The 26,430-nt window shown below is 44.7% G+C and overlaps 1 protein-coding gene across 2 annotated transcripts in view; it reads right to left on the bottom strand.

Moving 5' to 3' along the window:
- The window catches only part of RASAL1 (RAS protein activator like 1), a 134,906-nt gene extending 116,232 nt beyond the window's left edge, over positions 1-18,674 (bottom strand). For both annotated transcript variants that reach the window (XM_073671948.1, XM_073671938.1), the window contains exon 1: positions 18,240-18,674. In XM_073671948.1, the coding sequence (XP_073528049.1) occupies positions 18,240-18,304 (65 nt within the window). In that variant the 5' untranslated portion in view covers positions 18,305-18,674. The remainder of the gene's footprint in view (positions 1-18,239) is intronic.
- Between the last annotated feature and the right edge of the window lie 7,756 nt (positions 18,675-26,430).

The raw sequence follows: 26,430 nt of genomic DNA on the forward strand, positions 1-26,430 counted from the left end.
CACTCTTTCCTGGCTACCTTGCTCTATGCGGGTAGAAGTAGCCCACGTCCCTGAGTATACCGTGTGGTGCTCACCCGTATGGCCGGTGACTTGGGGCCTTCCGTTAGCCTTCGCTTCACGATGGCGGTGCTGGTCCCTTGCTTGTGACCGTGCCTTCGGGTTTCTAAGGCCAGAGGACATGGAATCCCCTGCCGGTTGGATTCTGCTGCTGGACCTGGATGTCCCCACAGCCTCGGACTCCGTGTCCGGGTTAGTGTCTTCAGCCAAGGCGAGCTTTCTAGCTTCCAGCCTCTGGCACTCGCTCCTGCTCCTACAGAGCTCCTGTTGTCACTTTCCCTGTGTCTGGAACTCAACTCTTTCTGACTTAATCCCGCCCGAGACCCAGTTTATAAGGGCAGATTCCTCCCCTCCCAGGTCTGGGTGGGCCGTGTTGCATGCTTAGGGCTCCTGACCAGAGAAACCTCCCACTTGCTCTCAGACATAATATCTCTATTACTGTGGTAACCAGACCCCTGGGGTGCCACACTAGCGTCTAAAAGGTTCCATGTTCCCACACCCTTAATAGAGTCCGCAGTCCTGTGTGTTTTGGAGAAAACCTCTTATAGAACACTCATAAAGGGATTCTCTCATCAGGTTTTTCCCACCTAACCTGAGAGCAGGATAATGAGATCCCTATCCCTAATCAGAGACCCTGATTCTAGGCATGTGTAACTTATTGAGCTGCTTTCTGTTTTTTTACAAAATCACTGTTTTATCAGCAGGAGATTATCACTAGAGGACTCTTAAATTGCTGCTATATAGTCCTTCATATTTATGACCTCTATATAGCCCCGTCTCCACCACTAATTGGCAACTTGCTGCCTATGCACAGTGTACACAGAAAGATGTCAATCAGTGGTGTGGGCAGCGTTATCAAAAGCTTAGTATTCAGAAAATTGGTAGATCTCCAGCAGATAAAACAGTGATTTTATCAAAACTGCAGCAACTAGTAAAGTAAATGATACTTCACTGGAATCATGGTTTCTGCACCTATGTCATGCTGCTCACAGATGGGATAGCATAATCCTTGTGACAGATTCACTTTGGGCTTGTTCACATACTGCATTTTTGACACTTTTTTCCCCGTTTTCCAAGAGTAAAAAACACTGCACTTTACAATACCAGCAAAGTGAATGTGATTTCTGAAATCACGCTGCTTATTTTTACCTTACAGTTTTTGAACCATCAAAGCTTTTTTTTTTAATCTGCAGCATGTCAATTCTTTTAGCATTTTTGAAGAGTTTTTCACCCATTCAAATGAATGGGTCCAATCGCAGAGCCTGCGGAGGTATTACGTCAAGTGTTTGTAAATATCATGGTGTCACATATGGAGTTAAAAAGGCATTTTCTTCCCCTTTTAGTTGTTAGAAAATGAATTAGCTCATCTTCTCCTGTCTCTACACCTCCTCTGCCTCCCACCAACCTTCATCAGCTGTTTTTTTAATTAGGTTTTCTAATTAAATAATGAGTGCTGATTAGCATAGGGAGAGAGTGTGGGTGAGAGAGGAACGATGGGGAGGACCCATCTGGATGGGAAAAAAAAAACAAAAATCACATTTTGGCACACTGATTATTTTCCTTGCAGTTCCCCGCAGAGAGGGTCCGTCTGGGGGAATTGAAAGCTGTGCTTAAGTAGGCATTCTATAGGATTACCATTTGATATACAGAGGATAGAAGGCCAGAACTTTTTTTTGGTTGTTCAGCATCTGCTGTAGCTCTGTTTGTTTTATGTTCTATGAATATTCCCTCTTTGCAATGTATTTGTATACTGTGTACATACAAACAGGCATATTTAGAGTCAAGAAATCAAATCTAATTAGATGTGGATTTACTACTGCAAATTAGGTCATCTGCAGAATATTCTGCATTACAGGTGGGTAGGAACAAAACCTGTAGATGCAGCTGGTGATGCCATCGGAGTGGAGGAAAACAAAACGCTATTGGGCAGTCTAGAAGGGTAGTCCAGCCTAAAACACTTAGCAAGGAGCCACAGGACAGGTGATAATTAGATTGGTGGGGGTTGAACTGTTAGGTTCCCCACCTATCACATTGGTCCATGACCGCAACTGCAGCTGGGAGGAGTTTGACTGAAGTGAAAGTCAAGAATGCACTCTATGGCATTGATGGAAACTGATGAGTGCTGTAATTCCTTGCTAGCACATGGTATCCATCATACTATGAAAAGTGGAAGCAGAGTTGGTCAGCATTGATTTTCAAGCAAAACTGTTCACAGCTTTATATAGACGACATGCAGAGGTCTTAAAACATACCTTAAGTAAAGTTTTAGTAGCAGCAAGAACTTTTAATTCTGCACATTCTATCTGGTCCGGTGGAAGTGCTGTGTTTTCTTTAAAGTGAGCTCTGAAACCCCTCAAATTGCATTTTAGAGGCAGCTGTAGCAGGGGCCTAGTTGGATGCTCCAGCCTTCACTCAAGAGCAGAGAGAATGAGTTCTAAGCTGATTACTGGAAAGGGCCAACAGCAATTCAGAGTTAGGGATCACCCAGAAAAAACTTGTGAGAGTGGTTGGCACAGGACTAAAACTTTCACTCTTGCTGCTAAAACTCTACCGAAAAGTATGGTTACTTGATTCCTAGCTTCCATTCTGCCTGTCATTCCTCAATGCTCTGCTGTAAATCCTATGTTGTATCAGTACATGATCAACTAGAACCAGAGTCAATACCATCTCTATCTGCTGCACTGCACTGTGATTATTCTTCTCTATATTCTCCTAAATAAACTAATAGATTATAAGTATACAGTAAGGGAGGCCGAATTGTGATATCCTACACTATAATTATATGACAAGAGCTGTGCAGTCATCATTATTATCTTTGATATGAGCTTCTGTGGAAACCTTCAGTAGTGCATTCCATGCAATTGCATTAGAGAAAGTTCCGGTTATTGAGATAGGTCATGTCATCACATGACCTAACATGAAAAAATATACCACAAATTTCCAGATAGTATTACCTTATATAGTTGTTTTTTTTTTCTATCTGAATTAGATATAGTGGGGGACTAGTAACTGAATTAATTATTAAGAAAAAACTTAGATTGCTACTTTACAGTGATAGAGTATGCAGCACTCCTGGTAAATAGAAGAGGTGCCCAAGTAGGGTTCCAACCCGTAGATTAAGCAAGTGAGAAACTTTGCACTCAATCCTCATTTTGCTGGATTGCTACTTTAAATACCTATAAAGGATTTGCCATTTTGATGCTGGTGGAATGTAAAAGAAAGAAATTGTAATGTATAACATCATCCAAATAGTGTACCTTGGTGTGAATGTGAGTATGATCAGATGGATTTACACCAATGTATTCCCCCGAGGCCCCTACGGATTTTTGTAATTAGCTTACGTTGCAGATACTGCCTGTGAGCGGCGCTATCGATGGCCGCTCACAGGCATCACGTGACCCCGCGCTGACGTCATGACAAGTGAGAAGTGACTCAGGTTACCCCCCGCGTCACACCCAGCATCCACCGCGCGCTTTCCCAATGAATGGGGAGAGGCAAAGCGCGTGGTGGATACCGGGCGTGACGCGGGGGGGTAAACCTGCCCACAACCCAGCAGCCACCGCGGGGACCCCAGTGCTGAGTCACGCCTCACTTGTCATGACGTCACCGGGGGGGGGGGGGGGGTCACGTGATGCCTGTGAGCGGCCAGTGATAGCGCCGCTCACAGGCAGTATCTGCAACGTAAGCTAATTACAAAAATCCTTAGGGGCCCCGGGGGGATACATGGGGGGGGTAATATAAAGTACCGGACAACCCCTTTAATAGCACTATTTATAGCAATCTACAGCTGACAGATACATTATAGCAATAAATAGGGCTCCGATTCTGTCATATTGAAATAAAGAAGCATATATGTCTAAGAAACAAATGCATTGCTGCTGCCATACTAAACAGAATGTTGCAACTACATGTGTAGACATGCCACGGTCACTAATCACTCTCAAAGAGGATCCATCACCAGGTCAAAAGTGGACAGTTATTGCTCCTATTTTATTCCTGCTGTTCCCCTAAGTATTTCACTTTTTTCTGTTTTAAAATCTACCTAGATAATGGCCTTTTTTATTTAGTGTGCCCAGTATGCTCATTTTTATTATCTTTAGCTATGGAGTGTTGCTCTCAGAATAAATATGCAGAACAGCCTAAAGACACGCTCTTAGAAGATCCTTTCAGCTATGACCCTTTGGAAAAGACCAAAGAAATTAGCACTAAAAAATGGCCCATATCTCTGGAGCTGTATGACAGATTTTAAAACTGAAAAAAGGTGGAATGCTCAGGGAAGCAGAGGGAATAAAATTTGATTAAAAATGTCAGAATGGGCCCCAGGTCTCCTCACCCAAACGAACAGTCTGAAATGTACCAGGTCCAGTAAATATTCCCAGTATTTTACATGAAAATCATGTACCATAGACAAGTATTCCTCAAGTACAGTCATCAAGTACATCCAAGGGATGACATTTCCACTATTCCGAATTAAAGAAAATATATAGAACTGTATAATATTGTCAATAGCTTTCCAGTAATAAGGAAGCCCTGAAAATCTGACCTATTTGGTGTTACTTAGAAATTTAGGTTTAGAAAAATTATCTTTGATACAACAAATATTGTTATCAGGGCGCTATGCTTTATAGGAAAGTTGTTATGACTATGTCTACTTTAGGGATTACTGGTCTATTATAGCCCACTTCGACAGGCCACTAATCAGGAATCAATTGTTCATAGGAACACTCATTCCTGACTATCTGCACAGGCCTGCTGATCGTGTAAAATGCATGTGATGATACAGGTGATGTGCTGCCAATGATATGATATTCTATGCGCACAGAACGATTGTATTAACAATTGTTCTGTGCACATAAAATGGAATCAGAATGTTAGAGTTGGAAGGGATCTCCAGGGTCATCGTGTCCAACTCCCTGCTCAATGCAGGAATATTTGTCAGCCTGTCTAAACATGCCAGGAAACTACCGCTAATTGGCTTATATATAGTCAACCAGTGGTCGTTTAATGGCCTGGGATCAGCTTGTTTAAAGAGGCCATTAAAGTCCTATGTGCATGCTCTTACTTGTACATGTAAGAAGGCCAGTGACTACAATCAGGGCCGGCCTTAGGGTATATGGCGCCCTGTGCGAAATCCCTCTTGGCGCCCCCCCCCAAAGAAAAAAAATTAAACTCATGTAGGTGAAAACAACAAGTGCATTTTTTATTAATCAAATGATCAAGTAATAACAAGCAACAAAAGTTGAAAAGTTTTAAAGCCGCCACCACGATAAGGTAGACTCTTCTGGCAGGGCCCTACTCTAACCTATTAAAATTTTCTTAAAATATCCAATACTCTTTTTAGATATATTTTTATTTAGTTTTCTTTAAGGGAATGTGTCATATACATTTTTTTTTAAAAATGACCAATAATACCACATACAGGGAATACTGCCACACCATGACCAGACCACATATTACCACAACATAGTGACCGAATAATACCACACAGAAGGGGGAAAAACTGCCACACCATGACCAGACCACATATTACCACCACATTACTAATATTACCACCACATTACTAATATTACCATAAGTGTCATTATGCACGGGAGCTCTATACATGGTATGTATAATGTAAGTGTCCAGGTAATCTAGTGATCACCAGTGACATTATACACAGGAGCTCTGTATATAGTGTCAGTGTACAGGTAATACAGTGATCATCAGTGACATTATACACAGGAGCTCTGTATATAGTGTCAGTGTACAGGTAATACAGTGATCACCAGTGACATTATACACAGGAGCCCGGTACATAGTATATAGTGTAAGTGTACATGTAATACACTGACTCACTGGTGACGTCTCTAGGTGAAGTCCTTCAGCTACGCTTTTCTCCTTCATCCAGCACAGACCGCCATTACGTCTTCCAGCCAGGACTCGTCTCTGCATAAAATAACACAGTTATCTAGAGCACATTCCCCAACTTCTACATTACGCAGCTGAATACAGACGTGTATCCACCATCAATATATGGTTAGTTATTATACAACCTACCATTCCAAATATAAATTGTAATCCACCACGGTGCCCCCATTAACTGTAAATAGGCACTTAATATATAATTTAATTAGAACCTCTACTCTTTCCGCCAATTTGTTACCAGTTACACTCCTGCATCCGCAACGCCCCCTACTCTATACTTCCTGCTCCCCGCATTCATTATTTACATGCACCCCCTGCCCCAATTCATTATATCATGTCCTGCTCTCCCCACCCCATCATCATTTACTGTCCCCCACCCCACATTCATTATGTGCAGCTCATTATCCCCCTACTCCCAATTCCCCCATGTGCAGCTCATTTTCTCCCAATTCCCCCATGTGCAGCTCTCACCCCCCCATGTGCACATCTCTCATCCCCCTCCCCCACATGTGCCCCTCTCTCATCCCCCTCCCCCACATGTGCACCTCTCTCATCCCACTCCCCCACATGTGCACCTCTCTCATCCCCCTCCCCCACATGTGCACCTCTCTCATCCCCCTCCCCCACATGTGCACCTCTCTCATTCCCCTCCCCCACATGTGCACCTCCCATTCCCCCCACTCCTAGTAAATTGTATTTAAAAAAAAAAAAAAACTTGTTATACTTACCCCCATGCGATCCCTGCAGAATCCTCGTCCAAATCGATGACACCAGGTTCTCCTGACTTCCGGTCATGTGACGGTGCCGTCACATGACCGGAAGTCAGAGAAATCATGACAGAGATGTTCCGGCCCCGGCGCTTAGCATGGGGCCGGGGGCCCCATGAGGAGAGAGACACACAAGAGGGGGGCCCCCAAGGGGGCCCCTACCGGCCGGGCCCCATACTGGAGTCAGGGCAGTCATGCCCTGATGGCGGCCCTGCTGGAGGCTGAAGGGGCCCCCTCTCCCTCGGGGCCCCCGTTCAATGAACCGGCTGCACGGGCGGTAGTTCCGCCCCTGTGTGTGAGGAGGAGAGAGTGCAGCGCGCCCGGGTCCCGGCCGGACATTTCAGAGCAGAGAGGGGGCGCCGGCGCCTGAGCACAGAAGAAACGCTGGGCGCTCCCTCTCTGCTCTTCCATAAGAAAAATACCGACGGGGAGGGAGCCAGCGCAGCGCCCCCCTTCACTCTCAAGTTTGAGGCGCCCTGTGCAGTTGCACAGCTGGCACGCCCCAAAGGCCGGCCCTGACTACAATGTTCCAAAAGAGAAAAGCTAATTAGAATTTGGCAAATAAATATAATTACACTGTGTGCACAATTATTAGGCAATTTGTATTTTTGATGATTAATTTTGGTATTGAACAACTACAGTACTATTGGTCAATCCAAAAGGTTAATAAACATGAAACCTGAATATTTAAAGTAAAAAAGTGAGGTTTTGTCTTGTTTAGGAGACTATCTATGTGTGCAGAATTATTGGGCAACTATTAGTGTGCAAAATTATTATGTAAGTAAATGAAAAACTTAATTTTTTTCCATCTCAATATTTTTTTTTTCTGTTGAAGTAAGAATAATAACCAAACAGCTCAAAATGTACAAAAAACATTTCTGACATTTAAAAAAATATATATACTGTATATACAGTACAGACCAAAAGTTTGGACACACCTTCTCATTTAAAGATTTTTCTGTATTTTCATGACTATGAAAATTGTACATTCACACTAAAGGCATCAAAACTATGAATTAACACATGTGGAATTATATACTTAACAAAAAAGTGTGAAACAACTGAAAATATGTCTTATATTCTAGGTTCTTCAAAGTAGCCACCTTTTGCTTTGATGACTGCTTTGCACACTCTTGGCATTCTCTTGATGAGCTTCAAGAGGTAGTCACCGGAAATGGTCTTCCAACAATCTTGAAGGAGTTCCCAGAGATGCTTAGCACTTGTTAGCCCTTTTGCCTTCACTCTGCGGTCCAGCTCACCCCAAACCATCTCGATTGGGTTCAGCTCTGGTGACTGTGGAGGCCAGGTCATCTGGCGTAGCACCCCATCACTCTCCTTCTTGGTCAAATAGCCCTTACACAGCCTGGAGGTGTGTTTGGGGTCATTGTCCTGTTGAAAAATAAATGATGGTCCAACTAAACGCAAACCGGATGGAATAGCATGCCGCTGCAAGATGCTGTGGTAGCCATGCTGGTTCAGTATGCCTTCAATTTTGAATGAATCCCCAACAGTGTCACCAGCAAAGCACCCCCACACCATCACACCTCCTCCTCCATGCTTCACGGTGGGAACCAGGCATGTAGAGTCCATCCATTCACCTTTTCTGCGTCGCACAAAGACACGGTGGTTGGAACCAAAGATCTCAAATTTGGACTCATCAGACCAAAGCACAGATTTCCACTGGTCTAATGTCCATTCCTTGTGTTCTTTAGCCCAAACAAGTCTCTTCTGCTTGTTGCCTGTCCTTAGCAGTGGTTTCCTAGCACCTATTTTACCATGAAGGAATGCTGCACAAAGTCTCCTCTTAACAGTTGTTAAAGAGGTGTGTCTGCTGCTTGAACTCTGTGTGGCATTGACCTGGTCTCTAATCTGAGCTGCTGTTAACCTGCGATTTCTGAGGCTGGTGACTCGGATAAACTTATCCTCAGAAGCAGAGGTGACTCTTGGTCTTCCTTTCCTGGGGCGGTCCTCATGTGAGCCAGTTTCTTTGTAGCGCTTGATGGTTTTTGCAACTGCACTTGGGGACACTTTCAAAGTTTGCCCAATTTTTCAGACTGACTGGCCATCATTACTTTAAGAAATGAAGGTCACTCTTTTTTCTTTACTTAGCTGCTTTTTTCTTGCCATAATACAAATTCTAACAGTCTATTCAGTAGGACTATCAGCTGTGTATCCACCTGACTTCTTCACAACACAACTGATGGTCCCAGCCCCATTTATAAGGCAAGAAATCCCACTTATTATATCTGACAGGGCACACCTGTGAAGTGAAAACCATTTCCGGTGACTACCTCTTGAAACTCATCAAGAGAATGCCAAGAGTGTGCAAAGCAGTCATCAAAGCAAAAGGTGGCTACTTTGAAGAACCTAGAATATAAGAGATATTTTCAGTTGTTTCACACTTTTTTGTTAAGTATATAATTCCACATGTGCTAATTCATAGTTTTGATGCCTTCAGTGTGAATGTACAATTTTCAAAGTCATGAAAATACAGAAAAATCTTTAAATGAGAAGGTGTGTCCAAACTTTTGGTCTGTACTGTGTATATATCAGTGACCAGTATAACCACCCTTCTTTTCAATGACGGGTACAAACCTTCCATTCATGGACTCTGTTAGTTTCTTAACCTGTTGATCAACTTTTTTGGGCACCACTAACCACAACCTCCCAGACACTGTTCAGAGAGGTGTACCATTTTACCTCATCGTAAATCTCCCTTTTAAGAAGGGCCCAAAAGTGCTCAATAGGGTTTAGGTCAGGTGAGGAAGGGGCTATGTCATTATTCTTTTATTTTTAAGCCCTCTACAGGCTAGCCAAGCAGTGGAGTACTTTCATGCATGCAATGGAGCATTGTCCTGCATAAAAAAAAAACATGAAGAAAATATCTTCTAAAAATTGGCAGTAGGTTTGGGAGTTGATTTTGAGTCCATGTTCAACTCAAAAAGGTCTAACTAGCTCATCTTTAATAATAGTAGTCCATAACAGTACCCCACCTTCACATTGCTGGTATCTGAGTCAAAGTGGAGGTCTGTGCCCATTACCGATCCAGGCATGGTCCCATCCATCTGGTCCGTCAAGAGTCACTCTAATCTCATCAGTCCATAAAATCTTTGAAAAATCTGTCTTCAGATATTTCCTGTCCCAGTCTTGACTTTCCAAACTTCTGTGTGTTGCTCAGTGGTGGTAGGGTTTCAGCCTCCCTAACCTTGGCCATGTCCCTGAGCACTGGACACCATGTACTTCTGGGCACTCCAGGGAGGTTACAGTTCTGGAGGATGACAGCACTGGAAGATAATGGGCTCGTGGTCGCTTCACATTTGATTATTTTTAAACCTTTGGCAATTAATGTATTTTTCTCTGCACGTTTTTTGCGACATTGTTGACTATTTGCAGCAAAACTTTTGATGCTTCTGTGATTACGCCCCAATATTTTAGCAATTTTAAGAGTGCTGCATCCCCCGTTAAGACTTTTAACAATTTTTGAGTTTTTAGAGTCAGTTATATCTTTTTAGGCCCATTTTGCCTAAGGAAAACAAGCTGCCTAATAATTTGGCACACCTTGATAATGGGTGTTGATATCCTTAGATGACACCCTCCCTCATTACACAAATACATATCACTTGATCTGCTTCATCCAATAAGCGTTCAAGGTTATACAGCTTGGAGATGGAAAATATGCATAAAAATGGAGATATGGTCAAAATATTCACTTGCCTAATAATTGTGCACACAGTGTAGAACATGTTCAACCTAAAGATATTCCTTAAATTTAGGACTTATTCGGACAAGTGTATTGTATGGAGGTGTGCTCTCCATGAAAAATCAGAAAGCACACTGACCAATGTAATTGAATGTAGCGTCGGCGTCCCTGCCTCCTGATAGGCAGGAACGCTGTTCCCCTCACCTCTCCACTCCATGCCCGGGGTCCTCCTCCCGCTCTGCTGGCAACACACGCTGCTTCCCGGCCACTGTGCTTAGGGCGCGCGCGCTCCCCCTCTCTTAAAGGGGCGGCGCGCGCCGTCCTAAGGAGTCCCCGGCCAATGGCCGGAGGACCTCACCATATATAAGGCACCTCCTCCAAAATGGAGGTGCCCGAGCAATGTTGTTGCAAAGCCTTCACTCTGCTTTAGCCCTCAGGTCCCGTTACCAGTTACCTGCCAGTCACCTGCCAGATTCCTGCTTGTTACCTGCCAGATTCCTGCCAGATTCCTGCCTGTTACCTGCCAGTCACCTGCCTGATTCCTGCCTGTTACCTGCCAGTCACCTGCCAGATTCCTGCTTGATTCATGCCTGATATCCGTTTACCTGCTTGCAAGCCTGCGGTCCGACGGTCTGCCTTCCGACACCTGTCAGTCTGTCTATGGACCAGCCTGCCCGCTCACCTGGGAGCGCTCATCTGCTACCTGCCTGCTAGCCTACCTGGAGGCTCCGCCGTCACTTGCCGTGACCACCTGCCTGTCCAGAGACTCTTGCCTGCTCACCTGGGAGCGCTCACCTGCTACCTGCCTGCTAGCCTACCTGGAGGCTCTGCCGTCACTTGCCGTGACCACCTGCCTGTCCAGAGACTCTTGCCTGCTCACCTGGGAGCACTCACCTGCTACCTGCCTGCTAGCTTACCCAGAGACTGTCCCTGTCACTTGCCGTGAGTACCCGTCCTTCTACCCAGAGACTGTCCCTGTCACTTGCCGTGACTACCTGCCCTTCTACCCAGAGACTGTCCCTGTCACTTGCCGCGACTACCTGCCCTTCTACCCAGAGACTGTCCCTGTCACTTGCCGTGACTACCTGCCCGTCTTCCCTGGGAGCTTCCTTACAAGGACCGCCCCCTTGTATAGTTGCTCAGAGGTTCCGCCTCCCAGACCCGTTACATTGAATAATGCTGTTCAGATGATTTTTTTCACAAGGTCTGAGTGTCCGAGTGAAAAAAATTGCAGCATGCACTATTCTCCTTTCTATCTCGAATGAGATACAAGCCTATGGGTGCGCCAAATAAATCAGATCCCATATGGATCATCCGTATTGTATCCAATGTTTGCAGATACAATGCAGTTCTTAACCTAGGAAACTGTATTTGATCATGTACATTTTAAAATGTATTAACACGGATGTCACACAGACATAAAATACGGACACAGGGATGACAATACAGAAGAAAATCATCTGAGCTTTTGGATGAAAATTGGACGATTTTTCATGCACTCGTATCCCGGCCTTAGGATAAGTCATCAACATGAGATCAACTGTTATCATCTCCAGTGGCAGCTGAAAGGAAACAGCACAGCTCCATTCACTGTGAGTGGCTGTTGCCAGGTGCTGCAAATCAGTCAATATTTTGCAAAAAAGCTGACTGGTAGGGTGAAAGCTGTCAGAGCCCCAAGATCTGATATTGATTACCTATCCTAGGGACCGACCAATAAAGTAATTATCTTGGACAATACCTTTAAAAGGGGTTGTTTCATCTTGGGCAGGAGGGCATTGCTCCCCAGGCTTCCTGCTTGCTGGGAGGGCCGAGTTGCCGAGTTGCTTAGTTGATAGTTTAGAGCAGAGGCATTGTTATGCCACTGGTCTGAACCGTGCGCTCACCGATGCTGAAAGTTGCAATAAAGCTACAAATTGCACAGTTGCAATGAAGCTAGCTGGATGTCGGGAGCTTGTGCAATTTGGCCAGCCTTAGAGCAGCGTTTTCAAGATCTATAGAAAAAAAGCTTGTAAGCACTGCACAAGCTCGGCCACCGCTGCTAGACTCGCTGGTATTGGGCTTCCTAAGCAAATAGCAGTACACACTAAATTTAAAAATCCTACATTTTTTGAGAACAGAGAGGATTTTTAAAAGCAAGTAAATTGCAAAGTTGCTTGTTTTTACAAGCTTTTTGCAATTTTATTCGTTAAAGCATATAAGAATAACCCTTTAAAGGTGTTTTACTGAATTTTAATATTATTAACCTATTACTAGGATAGCCCATTAGTTGTAGATCAGTGGTTTTCAGACTCCTCCCTCAATGAGTTGCTTTAAGGGACCTCATTACTCAAATACATGATTGTTCTTCCTTCCAAAGGTAGACTTGAGACAATCCCATTCACATTAAAGGGGTTATCTCATGTTTGTTCTTCAGGAGTGCTTCTAGCTCCTTTGGGGGGAATGCAGTACTGAATGACAACTAGGGGAGACAAGTCAAGAGATTTTGCAGGCCATGGTAGGAAGTTTAGACCATGCTGGCTGGTCACAGTGGCACAAGCAACATGTGGCCTGGTGATGTTGAAAAACGGATCCTGGGTCATTTTGGAGAAATGGACGTACCACTGGTTCTATCATTAATCAATTTAACACCCAGCTGCTAGTGTACCTGGAATGAACATTAGAGAAGTCTGGTACTTTATGGTACCCCACATCATAAACCCTGGAGTAGAACAGGTTTTATATTCCCTCATGAAGACTTCTTCATGGCACTGCCCACTTGGTTTCCAGACCAATTTCTGGTTATCATTGCATCATTGCATTGCATCTGAAAACAGACCTTTGTTCACGTCTCCGGCCTCCGTCTAGAGACTACGTGGGCATTTCCATAAAGAGGCCTTCACGAGAGAACTTCACATCAGTCCCACTCCTGAGCTTACGGTGTGGGGTGGTACACTAACAGCTCAGCATTATATTGACTTGTTCAAGGAACCAGTTGTACAGCCATTTCTCCAAAGTGTCCTTAGATACATTTTTCTACTCAACAATTCCAGGCTGTATTTTGTTCATGAAATTATGAGAAGCCTGTGTGGCCGAAAGTTGCTACAATGACCTGAAATGTCTCCAGGATTGTCTCCCATCGAGCACATCTGGGATGCCATTGCTCAGCATTTGCCAAGTGAACTGCCAGCAGTGGATCTTCAACAGTACATGTGAAAAAGACTTACAGTGCCTACAAGTAGTATTCAACCCCCTGCAGATTTAGCTGGTTGACACATGCGGAATTAACTTGGCATTGTGACATTTGTACTGTAGATCAGCCTGGAAGTGGGAAATGCACTGCAGCAAATTTTGTTTTTGTTTTTTTTAAAACATTAAAAGTTAATTCAGAGTGTCATTTATTATTCAACCCCTCAAACCACAAGAATTCTGTTTGGTCCCCCTAAAGTATTAAGAAGTAGTTCAGGCACCAAGAATAATGAGCTTCACATGTGTGGATTAAAGATCTCTTTTGCCAGCCTTTTCTGACTATTTAAGACCCTCCCCAAACTTGTGAACAGCACTCAGACATGGTCAACATGGGAAAGACAAAGGAGCATTCCAAGGCCATCAGAGACAAGATCGTGGAGGGTCACAAGGCTGGCAAGGGGTACAAAACCCTTTCCAAGGAGCTGGGCCTACCTGTCTCCACTGTTGGGAGCATCATCCGTAAGTGGAAGGCTTATGGAACTACTGTTAGCCTTCCACGGCCTGGACAGCCTTTGAAAGTGTCCTCCCGTGCCGAGACCAGGCTTGTCCAAAGAGTCAAGGCTAACCCAAGGACAACAAGGAAGGAGCTCTGGGAAGATCTCATGGCAGTGGGGACATTGGTTTCAGTCAATACCATAAGTAACGTACTCCACCGCAATGGTCTCCGTTCCAGACGAGTTCGTAAGGTACCTTTACTTTCAAAGCTTCATGTCAAGGCTCGTCTACAGTTTGCTCATGATCACTTGGAGGACTCTGAGACAGACTGGTTCAAGGTTCTATGGTCTGATGAGACCAAGATCGAGATCTTTGGTGCCAACCTCACACGTGACGTTTGGAGACTGGATGGCACTGCATACGACCCCAAGAATACCATCCCTACAGTCAAGCATGGTGGTGGCAGCATCATGCTGTGGGGCTGTTTCTCAGCCAAGGGGCCTGGCCATCTGGTCCGCATCCATGGGAAGATGGATAGCACGGCCTACCTGGAGATTTTGGCCAAGAACCTCCGCTCCTCCATCAAGGATCTTAAGATGGGTCGTAATTTCATCTTCCAACAAGACAACGACCCAAAGCACACAGCCAAGAAAACCAAGGCCTGGTTCAAGAGGGAAAAAGTCAAGGTGTTGGAGTGGCCTAGTCAGTCTCCTGACCTTAACCCAATTGAAAACTTGTGGAAGGAGCTCAAGAATAAAGTCCACATGAGACACCCAAAGAACCTAGATAACTTGGAGAAGATCTGCATGGAGGAGTGGGCCAAGATAACTCCACAGACCTGTGCCGGCCTGATCAGGTCTTATAAAAGACGATTATTAGCTGTAATTGCAAACAAGGGTTATTCCACAAAATATTAAACATAGGGGTTGAATAATAATTGACCCGCACTTTTATGTTTAAAATTTAATAAAATTCAACTGAGCAACATAACTTTTTGGTTTGTAAGATTTATGCTTCTATTCATAAAACCTACTCTCGTTTGCAGTTTGAAGGCTCTAACTTATTTGCATCTTATCAAACCAGCTAAATCTGCAGGGGGTTGAATACTACTTGTAGGCACTGTAGGTATGCTGATAGATCATAGACTGAACATGAGTCAACAGTGTGATGCAGCAGCAAAAAAGGCAAATACAATTCTGGGATGTATTAACAGAAGCATACAGTCTAGATCACGTGAAGTCATTATCGGACTTTACTCCTCTTTGGTCAGACCTCATGTGGAATACTGCGTCCAGTTTTGGGCACCACATTTTAAAAAAGACATTGACAAACTGGAGCAAGTTCAGAGAAGAGCGACCAGAATGGTGATCGGTCTGCAAACCATGTCCTATGAGGAACGGTTACAGGATTTGGGAATGTTTAGCTTGCAAAAAAGTAGACTGAGAGGAGACTTAATAGCTGTCTACAAATATCTCAAGGGCTATCACATTGTAGAAGGATCAACTTTATTCTCATTTGCACAAGGAAAGACTAGAAGCAATGGGATGAAACAATGGGAGGAGACACAGATATTAGATATTAGAAAAAACTTTTTGAGAGTGAGGATGATCAATGAGTGGAACAGGCTGCCACGAGAGGTGGTGAGTTCCCCTTCAATGGACGTCTTCAAACAGAGGCTGGACAGACATCTGTCTGAGATGATTTAGTGAATCCTGCTTTGAGCAGGGGGTTGGACCAGATGACCCAGGAGGTCCCCTCCAACTCTACCATTCTATGATTCTATGCCCAAGTTCATTCAGCGTGGCAGAACATTCCTCAGACAACCATTAATAACCTAATTGATAGCATACTAAATTGTGTAGATACAAGTATTTCTGAGTGTGTGCCACTCATACTTGGCGTTGAATAAATTGAGATTTTTGAAAATTTTGTTTCCATTTTTTCATCTTTTGCATATCACCAACATGTCTATCCTGTGATTTCCATAATTCAATGACTTTTTCCTTTCTGGTGTTACAATTTCATTGTTGATGATTCTATATCTATAGTTACAGTGAATAACCGGCAACAGGTGGTTTTATATAGGATTATAGGGAAGTCTACAGCATTGTTCAAAAAGGGTTGTCTGCACCTTTCTCTTTCACAAGATTACAATTACCAGGTAATGCTTTCTGCAGGGAAATAAGAATATACATTGCTATTGGCGATATTTGCTGATTGTGGGATGATTCATTGTTATTTGCACAGTCACTTGTCTATGGTAGACCTGTAATCTAAAGTGGTTATTCCATAATGGACAAGAGCATTACCAGAGTCACCAGAAAGATACTGTATATACAGTAGAAAATAATTCCCCTAATGTCCTAAAAGTAAAAGTTGACTTTATTGTACAGGGAATTTCCAATTCTTCACAAAAAAAGAGAACAGCAAATGTCATAAAGTAACATGAAAAACCCACTATTCACCTTTTAAACGTCCCACCGATCGGACGCAGATGTTCAAGTACTCCCGCCAGTCTTTGCTTACAATCTCCCAGTGATTAAGTGCCAAGGCAGCACATGACTGCTGCAGCCAAACAGTGGACTTAGCGGTCATGAACAATACTACTGGCATCAGGTCAATGCTGAGTATTGTGCCAGTGAGTATGGACCATGACCGCACATTTCAGGGATTAGCTGCAGCAGTCACACATCAGGATATCATCAAAGACAGACTGCAAGCAAAGACCAGTGGTGGACCCCCAGAGCACCTGCATTGGATCGCAAGAGTTAGAATGCACAATACAAATTACATACATTATTACGTAGATCTCCAGACCTGATGAAAATATGTCTGTGGCTGTGCTGTGAAGGGCTATGCAAAATTTTCCTACCTCGTATAAAAATGAGAATTTTCTAAGACCAGCTAATGCTAGATTCTTACAATGCCCATTTAGTGAAAAAGTCCTTAAATCTTTATATACTTATTATGCCTTGAATTGTCACAGAAAGCACAACAGCCTCATCAGGTCTAAGACATCTAATTAATATTGTATACCGTTTGTATTATGAAATCTAGTGACAGCTCCTGGTATTGGATTGTTTTTGTTATAAAACTTGCAACATTTATTTATTTTACATGGAAAACTCCATTGGGGGAGGCAGGTAGAACTTGATGGACCTAGGTCTTTATTCAACCTTCGTTACTATGTGACATGTGCTTTATTTATAATAGTCTCAGCTGGCAGACCAAGAGGGATCCCATGACCTGTGGCGCCATTTTTCTAAAAGAGTTGGGCAGGTTTTACACATCCATGAAACACAGTCCGTTCTTCCATCAGGAGACCTGACCTGACCACTATGACTCCCAAATTGAGCTAACTGCTTAAAGCCACGTTCACGTGTTCAGTAATTTACATTAGTATGTGTAAGCCAAAATCTGGGGTAGATAGAGGAAAAGTATAATAAAAACATGTGGACCACGTCTGGTTTTTGCACCCTCTTCTGGATTTTGCTTACAGATACTGATGTAAAATACTGAACGTGTGAATGTGACCTTATAGGCAGGTATGATGGAGTTAGCTCTGGTTGGGACACCTGTCAGTCAGACTGGGTCTTCTGATGAGAGAACGGTCTTGTGTTTCACGAATGTGTGAAACTGGCCTTATCCTAATTTACAAAGAATACAACGAAGAGTTAAATAACATTAATTCCCATAGAAATGTAGTAATCACACTAGTATATTCAGGTTATTGTGATAGATACAGTACATAGGTAGATAGAGGGATACTTTTGGCACAGGTCATTTCTGACCTAATTTTGCTAGGTGCAGTCAGATTAGACTTTGCTTTTTTAAGAATGCAGGTCTCTGTGCCAATGACCCGGGCTGGGACTTAGGTAAACACATTTCTACATTCTGCTACATGTAAAATGAACAGCCCTGATGAGATGGAGGGAGGCCAGGAGCATTCTGCAGAGTGTGCCAGGTTACCATTCACAGTACAAACACTCTCAGCCATAAGGGAAAATCCTTCAGGTGTCAAATATCACTTGCAGCCATCTGCATGGTGCTGTATATTCCCCCTTGTATTAACTTCATGAATGGGGTGAACATGAGCAGGTCTCAAAGGAATGACCCAAGAGGTGAAACAGAAAGGCTTGAAGACTTACACATCCTTAGCAGGCAGGTTCTTCCCCTCCACCAGTCTGAAATAGAGAGCTGTATTCCTTGCCATGTCGGAGATTGAAATCTTCAGATTGAGGACAGAAGTCAGAAGGAACCTATAGTCAGCTCCACCACTCCATCAGAGGACCCCGGTGCTCCACTCTCACCCATGCTGTGAGTTCAGCACCCCTGGCCAGGGGGGCTAACAGAAGACTCCTCTATAGTAGCCAATTGTGGCTGACTCCCAGATAAGATCACTAGGCACTAACCCTGCACAGGACCAGTGGGCACAGTACAGGAGCAATGCTTGTGATATGGATGTATGAGACTGGCAGATCCTAGGAGAGAACCAGTGCCATGATCTATACAGGGAAACACTATCCACAGGTTGTAAGCGCAGCTCTGAGTCCTGATCGGCTGCTCGTCTCTGCCTCCACACTGTAGCAATGAGAACTGCAGGAGAGAGGAGGAGACAGCGCAGCCCCCCCTGCCGGTAGCCTTGTGCCATGAGAAGGAGCCTGTGTTTACCTGTGTATGGAACATGTTCCCTGCTGCTAGGATGGCTGGCTTCCTGCTGCCTGCCTGCCTTCTGTGAATGCAGAGCTGCTGCTTACATATGCCACTGTGGTGATCAGAATAGGGAGGCTGGATAGTTTATATCATCGTGCATTCTGCCTGGGCTGTTTGCAGTCTCTGACATTCAGAGATTAGGAGTAGTTTGTTATGCTTATTCATTGGTTTCCTAGGAATTTAGCCATATAACATGGCCCAGTGTCTTCCAGGGTCCCTAAGGATCAGAGAAGGTTCCTAGCCTTTCCAGGTATTTGTCCCAATTACCTCCAAAGTTAGGTCGCAATAAAACAAAGATTGCCCATTATGATCCTGGATAATCATTTCCTATTCCAGATTCATTTTCACATCAATCTGGAATAGGACTATTTTTGTTCTTCAAGGATTCAGCTCTCTCCAATTCTTATTTCTTTGCAATTAGAGAAGTTTTGACAAAATAACAATATTAGCTCATAAAGATTCACCGCATATTGTGACATACTGTGACGTTTCGGCCCTTCCTGAGCCTTGTCTTCACTGTCAAGCTAAGTTCACATCAGCGCAGGGGCGTACATAGAAATCATGGGGCCCCATAGCAGAAGCTCTAATTGGGCCCCCCAAATAAATAAATAAATATTTGTCTGCGTCACAGAAGAGCAGATCTCACAACTTTCCAGCCTTTACATAGTAATTTTCCTCCTGCTAAAGTCCTAGATCCCTCTTTCATTTCCCCATAAAGTATGATGCCAACAAAAGTGCCCCCCAAACACAGTATGATACCCCCATGGTGCATTCCTCCACATTAGCCTCCACATGCACAGTATAATGGCCCTACAGTACCCCACTTCAACTCCCAAGGCAAAGTATCGTGACACCAACACAGTATGATCCCCCAACTGTGACCCCCACAGAGCCCTCCATACACTATAATGGGCTTACATACAGTATAATGGCCTGCACTAGCCCTCCAAACAGTATAATGGCCCCCCACATAGCCCTCAAAATATTATAATGGCCCCACATAGCCTTCCATATAGTATAATACGCCACTGATAATCCTCCATATAGTATAATGCGCCCCATAATCCTCCATATAGTATAATGCGCCCCCATAATCCTCCATATAGTATAATGAACTTCTCATGGTCCTCCATAGAATATAATTCACTCCCCATAGTGCTCCATACAGTATATTACACACCCCATAGGGTAAAATGCAGCCCCCATATAGTATAATGCACCCCACAGTCCTGCAGTATTATGGGCACCACATACTCACTGATTTTTAAAATACCGTATATTTTAAATAAGCCGACCCGAGTATAAGCCGAGGCTCCTAATTTTACTACAAAAAAAACTGGAAAAACGTATTGACTCGAGTGTAAGCCTAGGGTGGGAAATCCAGCAGCTAATAGTAAATTTCCCAATCCTGGTACGTATGGCACCCCTCATCCCCCAATCCTGGTACGTATGGCGCCCCTCATCCCCCAATCCTGGTACGTATGGCACCCCTCATCCCCCAATCCTGGTACGTATGGCACCCCTCATCCCCCAATCCTGGTACGTGTGGCCTCCTCAATCCCCCAATCCTGGTATGTGTGGCCTCCTCAATCCCCCAATCCTGGTATGTGTGGCCTCCTCAATCCCCCAATCCTGGTATGTGTGGCCTCCTCAATCCCCCAATCCTGGTATGTGTGGCCTCCTCAATCCCCCAATCCTGGGGGATTGTAAATGGCTTCACATCCAGCTGGATGAATGTCTCAAGTGGGGTACCACAGGGCTCCGTCCTGGGACCTGTATTGTTCAACATCTTTATCAATGATTTAGATGAAGGAATTGAGGGTAAGCTGATTAAATTTGCTGATGACACAAAGCTAGGAGGGATAGCTAATACTAGAGAAGAGAGAGAGAGGATTCAAAAAGACCTACATAAACTGGAGCAGTGGGCAGCAACCAACAGAATGGTTTTTAACAGGGAAAAATGCAAAGTACTACATCTGGGCAATAAAAATGAAAAAAGCATATACAGAATGGGAGGAATAGAGCTAAGCAACAGTACATGTGAAAAAGACTTAGGTATACTAATAGATCATAGACTGAACATGAGTCAACAGTGTGATGCAGCAGCAAAAAAGGCAAATACAATTCTGGGATGTATTAACAGAAGCATACAGTCTAGATCACGTGAAGTCATTATCGGTCTTTACTCCTCTTTGGTCAGACCTCATCTGGAATACTGTGTACAGTTTTGGGCACCACATTTTAAAAAAGACATAGACAAACTGGAGCAAGTTCAGAGAAGAGCGACCAGAATGGTGACTGGTCTGCAAACCATGTCCTATGAGGAACGGTTGCAGGATTTGGGAATGTTTAGCTTGCAAAAAAGAAGACTGAGAGGAGACTTAATAGCTGTCTACAAATATGTCAAGGGCTGTCACATTGTAGAAGGATCATCTTTATTCTCATTTGCACAAGGAAAGACTAGAAGCAATGGGATGAAACTAAATGGGAGAAGACACAGATTAGATATTAGAAAAAACTTTTTGACAGTTAGGGTGATCAATGAGTGGAACAGGCTGCCACGAGAGGTGGTGAGTTCCCCTTCAATGGACGTCTTCAAACAGAGGCTGGACAGACATCTGTCTGAGATGATTTAGTGAATCCTGCTTTGAGCAGGGCGTTGGACCAGATGACCCAGGAGGTCCCTTCCAACTCTACCATTCTATGATTCTATGATTCTATGTGTGGCCTCCTCAATCCCCCAATCCTGGTATGTGTGGCCTCCTCAATCCCCCAATCCTGGTATGTGTGGCCTCCTCAATCCCCCAATCCTGGTATGTGTGGCCTCCTCAATCCCCCAATCCTGGTATGTGTGGTCTCCCCAATCCTGGTATGTGTGGTCTCCTCAATCCCCCAATCCTCGTATGTGTGGCCTCCTCAATCCCCCAATCCTCGTATGTGTGGCCTCCTCAATCCCCCAATCCTAGTATGTGTGGCCTCCTCAATCCCCCAATCCTGGTATGCGTGGCCTCCTCAATCCCCCAATCCTGGTATGCGTGGCTTCCTCAATCCCCCAATCCTGGTATGCGTGGCTTCCTCAAACCCCCAATCCTGGTATGCGTGGCCTCCTCAATCCCCCAATCCTGGTATGCGTGGCCTCCTCAATCCCCCAATCCTGGTATGCGTGGCCTCCTCAATCCCCCAATCCTGGTATATGTGGTCCCCTCAATCCCCCAATCTTGGTATGTGTGGCCCCCCTAAACCCCCAATCCTGATATATATGGCCCCCTCATCCCCCAATCACTGCGCACACAAAAAAAATAAACACTAATACTCACCTTCCTTCCTCACCTCTCCTCCAGCGCTGCATCCTGTCTGCTGCAGCTCATGTCGGCATCTGAGCAACGCGCATTCTCAGATCCCGAGGTGAGCTGCTGCTGCCGGCATATTCACTCCTCTCCATGCCAGCAGTATGGGCGTGGAGAAGGGTGAATATGCATTCTTTTTAGTAGCAGGCACTGTCAGCAGGAGCAGCGACTCAGCGCTCCTCCGTGCCTACTACTAAAGAGAATGAATATTCCCTCTTCTCCACGCCCATGGGAGTGGAGAAGAGGGAATATTCATGTCCCTTTAGCAGCGGGCACACGTGATAGCTGCTTCAGCGGCTACTGTGTGTGCTCCGCTCTGCCGCAACCTCCCTCCCCTCACCACTATCCACCAATACTCACCTATACAACTCGTCCCCACGCTGCTTGGGTCCACCCGCTGCTTGGGGCCCCTCCGCTCACAGGCCCCCCGCGGTCACGGGCCCCATAGCAGTGGCGTGGTCTGCCGCCATTGGCCGTACGCCACTGCATCAGCGTATATCCAGAAAACTTGGACATTTTTTTCTCATTTGTCATCCGTATGCAATCCATTTTTACACAGCAGCAGTTATTAAAAAATAACAAGACTAAACACAGTTTCCTAGGTTAAAGGGAACCTGTCTGGTCTGATAATGCTATTAACTTCCAGATATATGGTTAATCTGCAGGTTAATTGCATTATGAAGGTTCTGAAAGTGCAGCACCAGAGAGAAAATTAACTTTATTTCTCCCAGCCTCCGAGGAGCCATTTAAAGGGGTTGTCCACTACTTGAATAACACGTTCTGAATCCCTGTGTCAGCGCTAGCGGTGTCGGTACTGGCTCACCTGGGGCTTGCCAATCAGCGCTGGCTTCTCTCCTTCAGACAAATCAAGACATCCGGAGCAAGTGAGAGCTGCAGCCGCTCTCTCACATCCTCCGGATGTCAATTACGTCTGTAGGAGAGAAGAGTGAAGCCAGCGCTGATTGGCCACAGGGGTTGCGTGACATAACAATGTTACACTAGCCCCAGGTGAGCCAGTGCCGATACCACTAGAACGGCATCGGAGGTGATTATAAGCACGACTGAAAATACTTGACCTCACAGATTGCAGAAGGTAAAGATTGCAATCTGTGCTGTAAATCCTATGTTCGGATAATGCCGGGCCGCTGGCTATGGCCGGTGGAGTGGTACACTTTAGTGGAAAGCGGGTAGAAATGACGCATAGATAGCGCCCTTTACAATTTTCCACCCTCTGTGACAGTTAGATCAAAGGCTCAGGAAGGGCCGAAATGTCCCAATAAGAGGTGAATCTCTCTGGGCTGATATCCATTCTTACTTTGACAATAAAAATTCTCTAATTGCAAACAATCAAGAATTGGAGAGTGCCGTATTCCTGAAGAACTTATTCACAGTTTACGCTTTTCACTGGCGCCTCCACAACCTCCCGCACGGAGTGATTCCACTAGGACTATCTTTGTAACATGTTAGGGCTTGGGAGTGATGAATTTTATTCTGAAAATAAACAGGTTTACAAATGTTACAAGAATAGTCAAATATAAATATCTATACCTATATTTATAAATTAATTCAGTACAATAGTACTAGTAAAAACCTGGACCAGGAATGTCAAGTTCTTGAGTTGTATATTCACCAGGATGTGCTTTGCTCTGCATATTTGTCAGAAGCGTTTTGTCCTGAAAATTGTATACATGCCACAAAACTCCTATACGCTGTTGTGTACGCTTGCCAGAAAAGATTTGGAAGAGTCTCTAATATATTCATCAACTGGTTTAAGGAAACTGCTTCTATCAGCATACCTAGCTGACTAAGTTCACTTCGACTGCCTTGCCAGCTGCATAATTTAGACATCATCTTTGCTGGTAGTAATTCATGCTGCAGTATCAGTGCTGCAATATCTATAGATGTGACGTTACCACTGTATCAGGACAACCTGACATTGTTTTGTGATGTTCTCGTCATGAACAATGGATAACAATATGTTCACACGTGACGGAAAAAAATCTTTGCAGATTCTGTCACTGATCTACAGCAAAATTCTCAAGTATTACATGTGGATTCAGTTGCAGATTTGGTGCGTATTTCACCCTTTGCATAGCAAAAGGTGAAATCCACACTGAAAATCAGCACAAAAATTTACATTCTTTAGAGATAAAAATCTACAGCACAGGACAATTGCTGCATTGCATCTGCAGCGTGTGGATGAGAGCTAGGGCTACTCGGCTGTGTAACTGAATAGTAGTAGTGGCAGACCTGGGTACATATTTTATGTCCCAGAGAAGCAGCAAACTACTTTTTCTTTTGCAACAACTCTGTGTAGCCTGTGTGATAAGTCTTGATAGACTGTGATAGATTAGAGTCTGTCAGCACAAACTGACTGTTCAAACCAAGCACAACACTGTATAGGGGACATAGCCATAATTAAAATTGTACCTTTTGTCCAAATCTGTTGCTGCATTTGCCACATGTAATTTGGTGCTTGGTGCAGAATTGGTGTGGCCGAGCAGTTCAGTGCAACTTCCCACCTACTTGTTTTTCAATTATCTCCACCCCCTCTTCTTTGATTGTCAGATCTAGCTTAACAGGTGTAAGAGTAGAAGGAGAAGATAGATGCAAAATAAGAAGATGGGAAGGTGCACTGAACATGACAATGGAGCAACAAACACTTCATTAGCATGTGAAAAACGGATGACTGAATGAACCCTTAGGTTGGGTTCACAAGGAGCGGACATGCTCACAGTGGAAAACCACAGCAGGCCTAAACCACTGCAGTCTTTGAACTGCTTGATGGAGAATCATTTAAAGGGGTTTTCCAGGCACAAAATGAAATTAAAAATGATCTGTCTGTCCCTGTGATGACTTACAATGACTTCAATCTTGTCTGTTAGCTTTATTTTCCCTTTTTCGATCCCTTTCAGACCTCTGCAGACATCCTTGTGGTTTGTTACTCTTTATATCCTGAAGTTTCTGAAAACAGCCCCTTGTAGACTGCATTTCCCAAGATGCAGGGCTGGGACGAGGGGTAGGCACCCGCCTAGGGCGCTACCTCTTACCTACCCGAGAGGGGCACACTTGGGAAAAAATGCTGAATGCCTGCCGTCCGGCAACTTCCTCTGGCCGCAGGCAGTCAGCATAGTGATGGCCAGAGTGGGGCACACAGGTCAGCAGTCACTGACACCTCTCACCCCTCTCTCTGTCTGCGCCCCGGCCATTGCTCCCTCCCTGCACTTAATTGTATTCGCGTCAGTAAGGCATGAATGCAACTGATGTGATGTCGCTGAGACAGGAGCAGAGGAGCTGTAGTCAGCCTCCTGCTCCGCCGGGAACTCCAGCACAATGTAGGCTACTTCCAGACTGTGCCCTGTTGGAAGCGGCGCACGCAGGGGACGTTGGATGGCGCGATGCAGTGACTTAATCGTTCCATCCAGCGCCCACTACTGTACCAGATAGAAGAGATGGTGGAGGGGAGCCTGAATTATATGATTACAAGATTTTGTTTTAATATATTATTTGGCCATGTAATGATGGGCTGTGCGGGGGCCATGATATAAGGGGCTGTGCGGGGGGGCATGAAATGAGGGGCTGTGTGGTAAGTCATGACATGAGGGGCTGTGAGCGGGGCACTGCCATGAAATGAGGAGCTGTGCGGGGGCCATGAAATGATGGGCAGTGCGGGGGCCATGAAATGAGGGGCTGTGCATGGGACCAGGAAACAAGGGGTGGTGTGGGAGGCCATGAAATGAGGAGTCGTTCAGGGGGGCATGAAAAAAGGGGCTGTGAGGGGGACAACAAATGAAGGGCTGTGTGGGGGACAGCAAAAAATATGAGGGGCTGCAGTGACCATACTATATTTGGGGCTGTGGAGGATATTATACTGGGGGCTGTGGTGGATATCATACTGTGTAGGGTGCTGTGGGGACCATAATACTGTATGGAGTGCATCATACTATGTACGGGGGCTGTGGTGACTATACTATATGTTGGGTGGTTGTTGTGGATATCATAATGTATGGATGGCTTTGGTGGCCATCATTTTGTGTAAGAGGACAGTGTGAGGAGTGATTACAGTTTGAAGAGGATAGTGTGGTGGGCAATATGAGGGCATAGGGTAAAGAGTGGGTACAGAATAGATATGGAGAGGGAACAGCATGAAATGGGGGCACAATATAGAAAGGTCAGCCTGGTGGGGGGCACAGTGTAGAGATATAGAAAATGTAATGGAAAATTAGAGACGGGATAGCCATGGTATAGGCCATGGTTCATAATGGTGGATGGTGGGGCA

Source organism: Phyllobates terribilis, unplaced genomic scaffold, assembly GCF_046119375.1.
Source record: "Phyllobates terribilis strain yellow unplaced genomic scaffold, ASM4611937v1 Scaffold_1__5_contigs__length_1240528914, whole genome shotgun sequence".
In the NCBI taxonomy this organism is placed as follows: Eukaryota; Metazoa; Chordata; class Amphibia; order Anura; family Dendrobatidae; genus Phyllobates; species Phyllobates terribilis.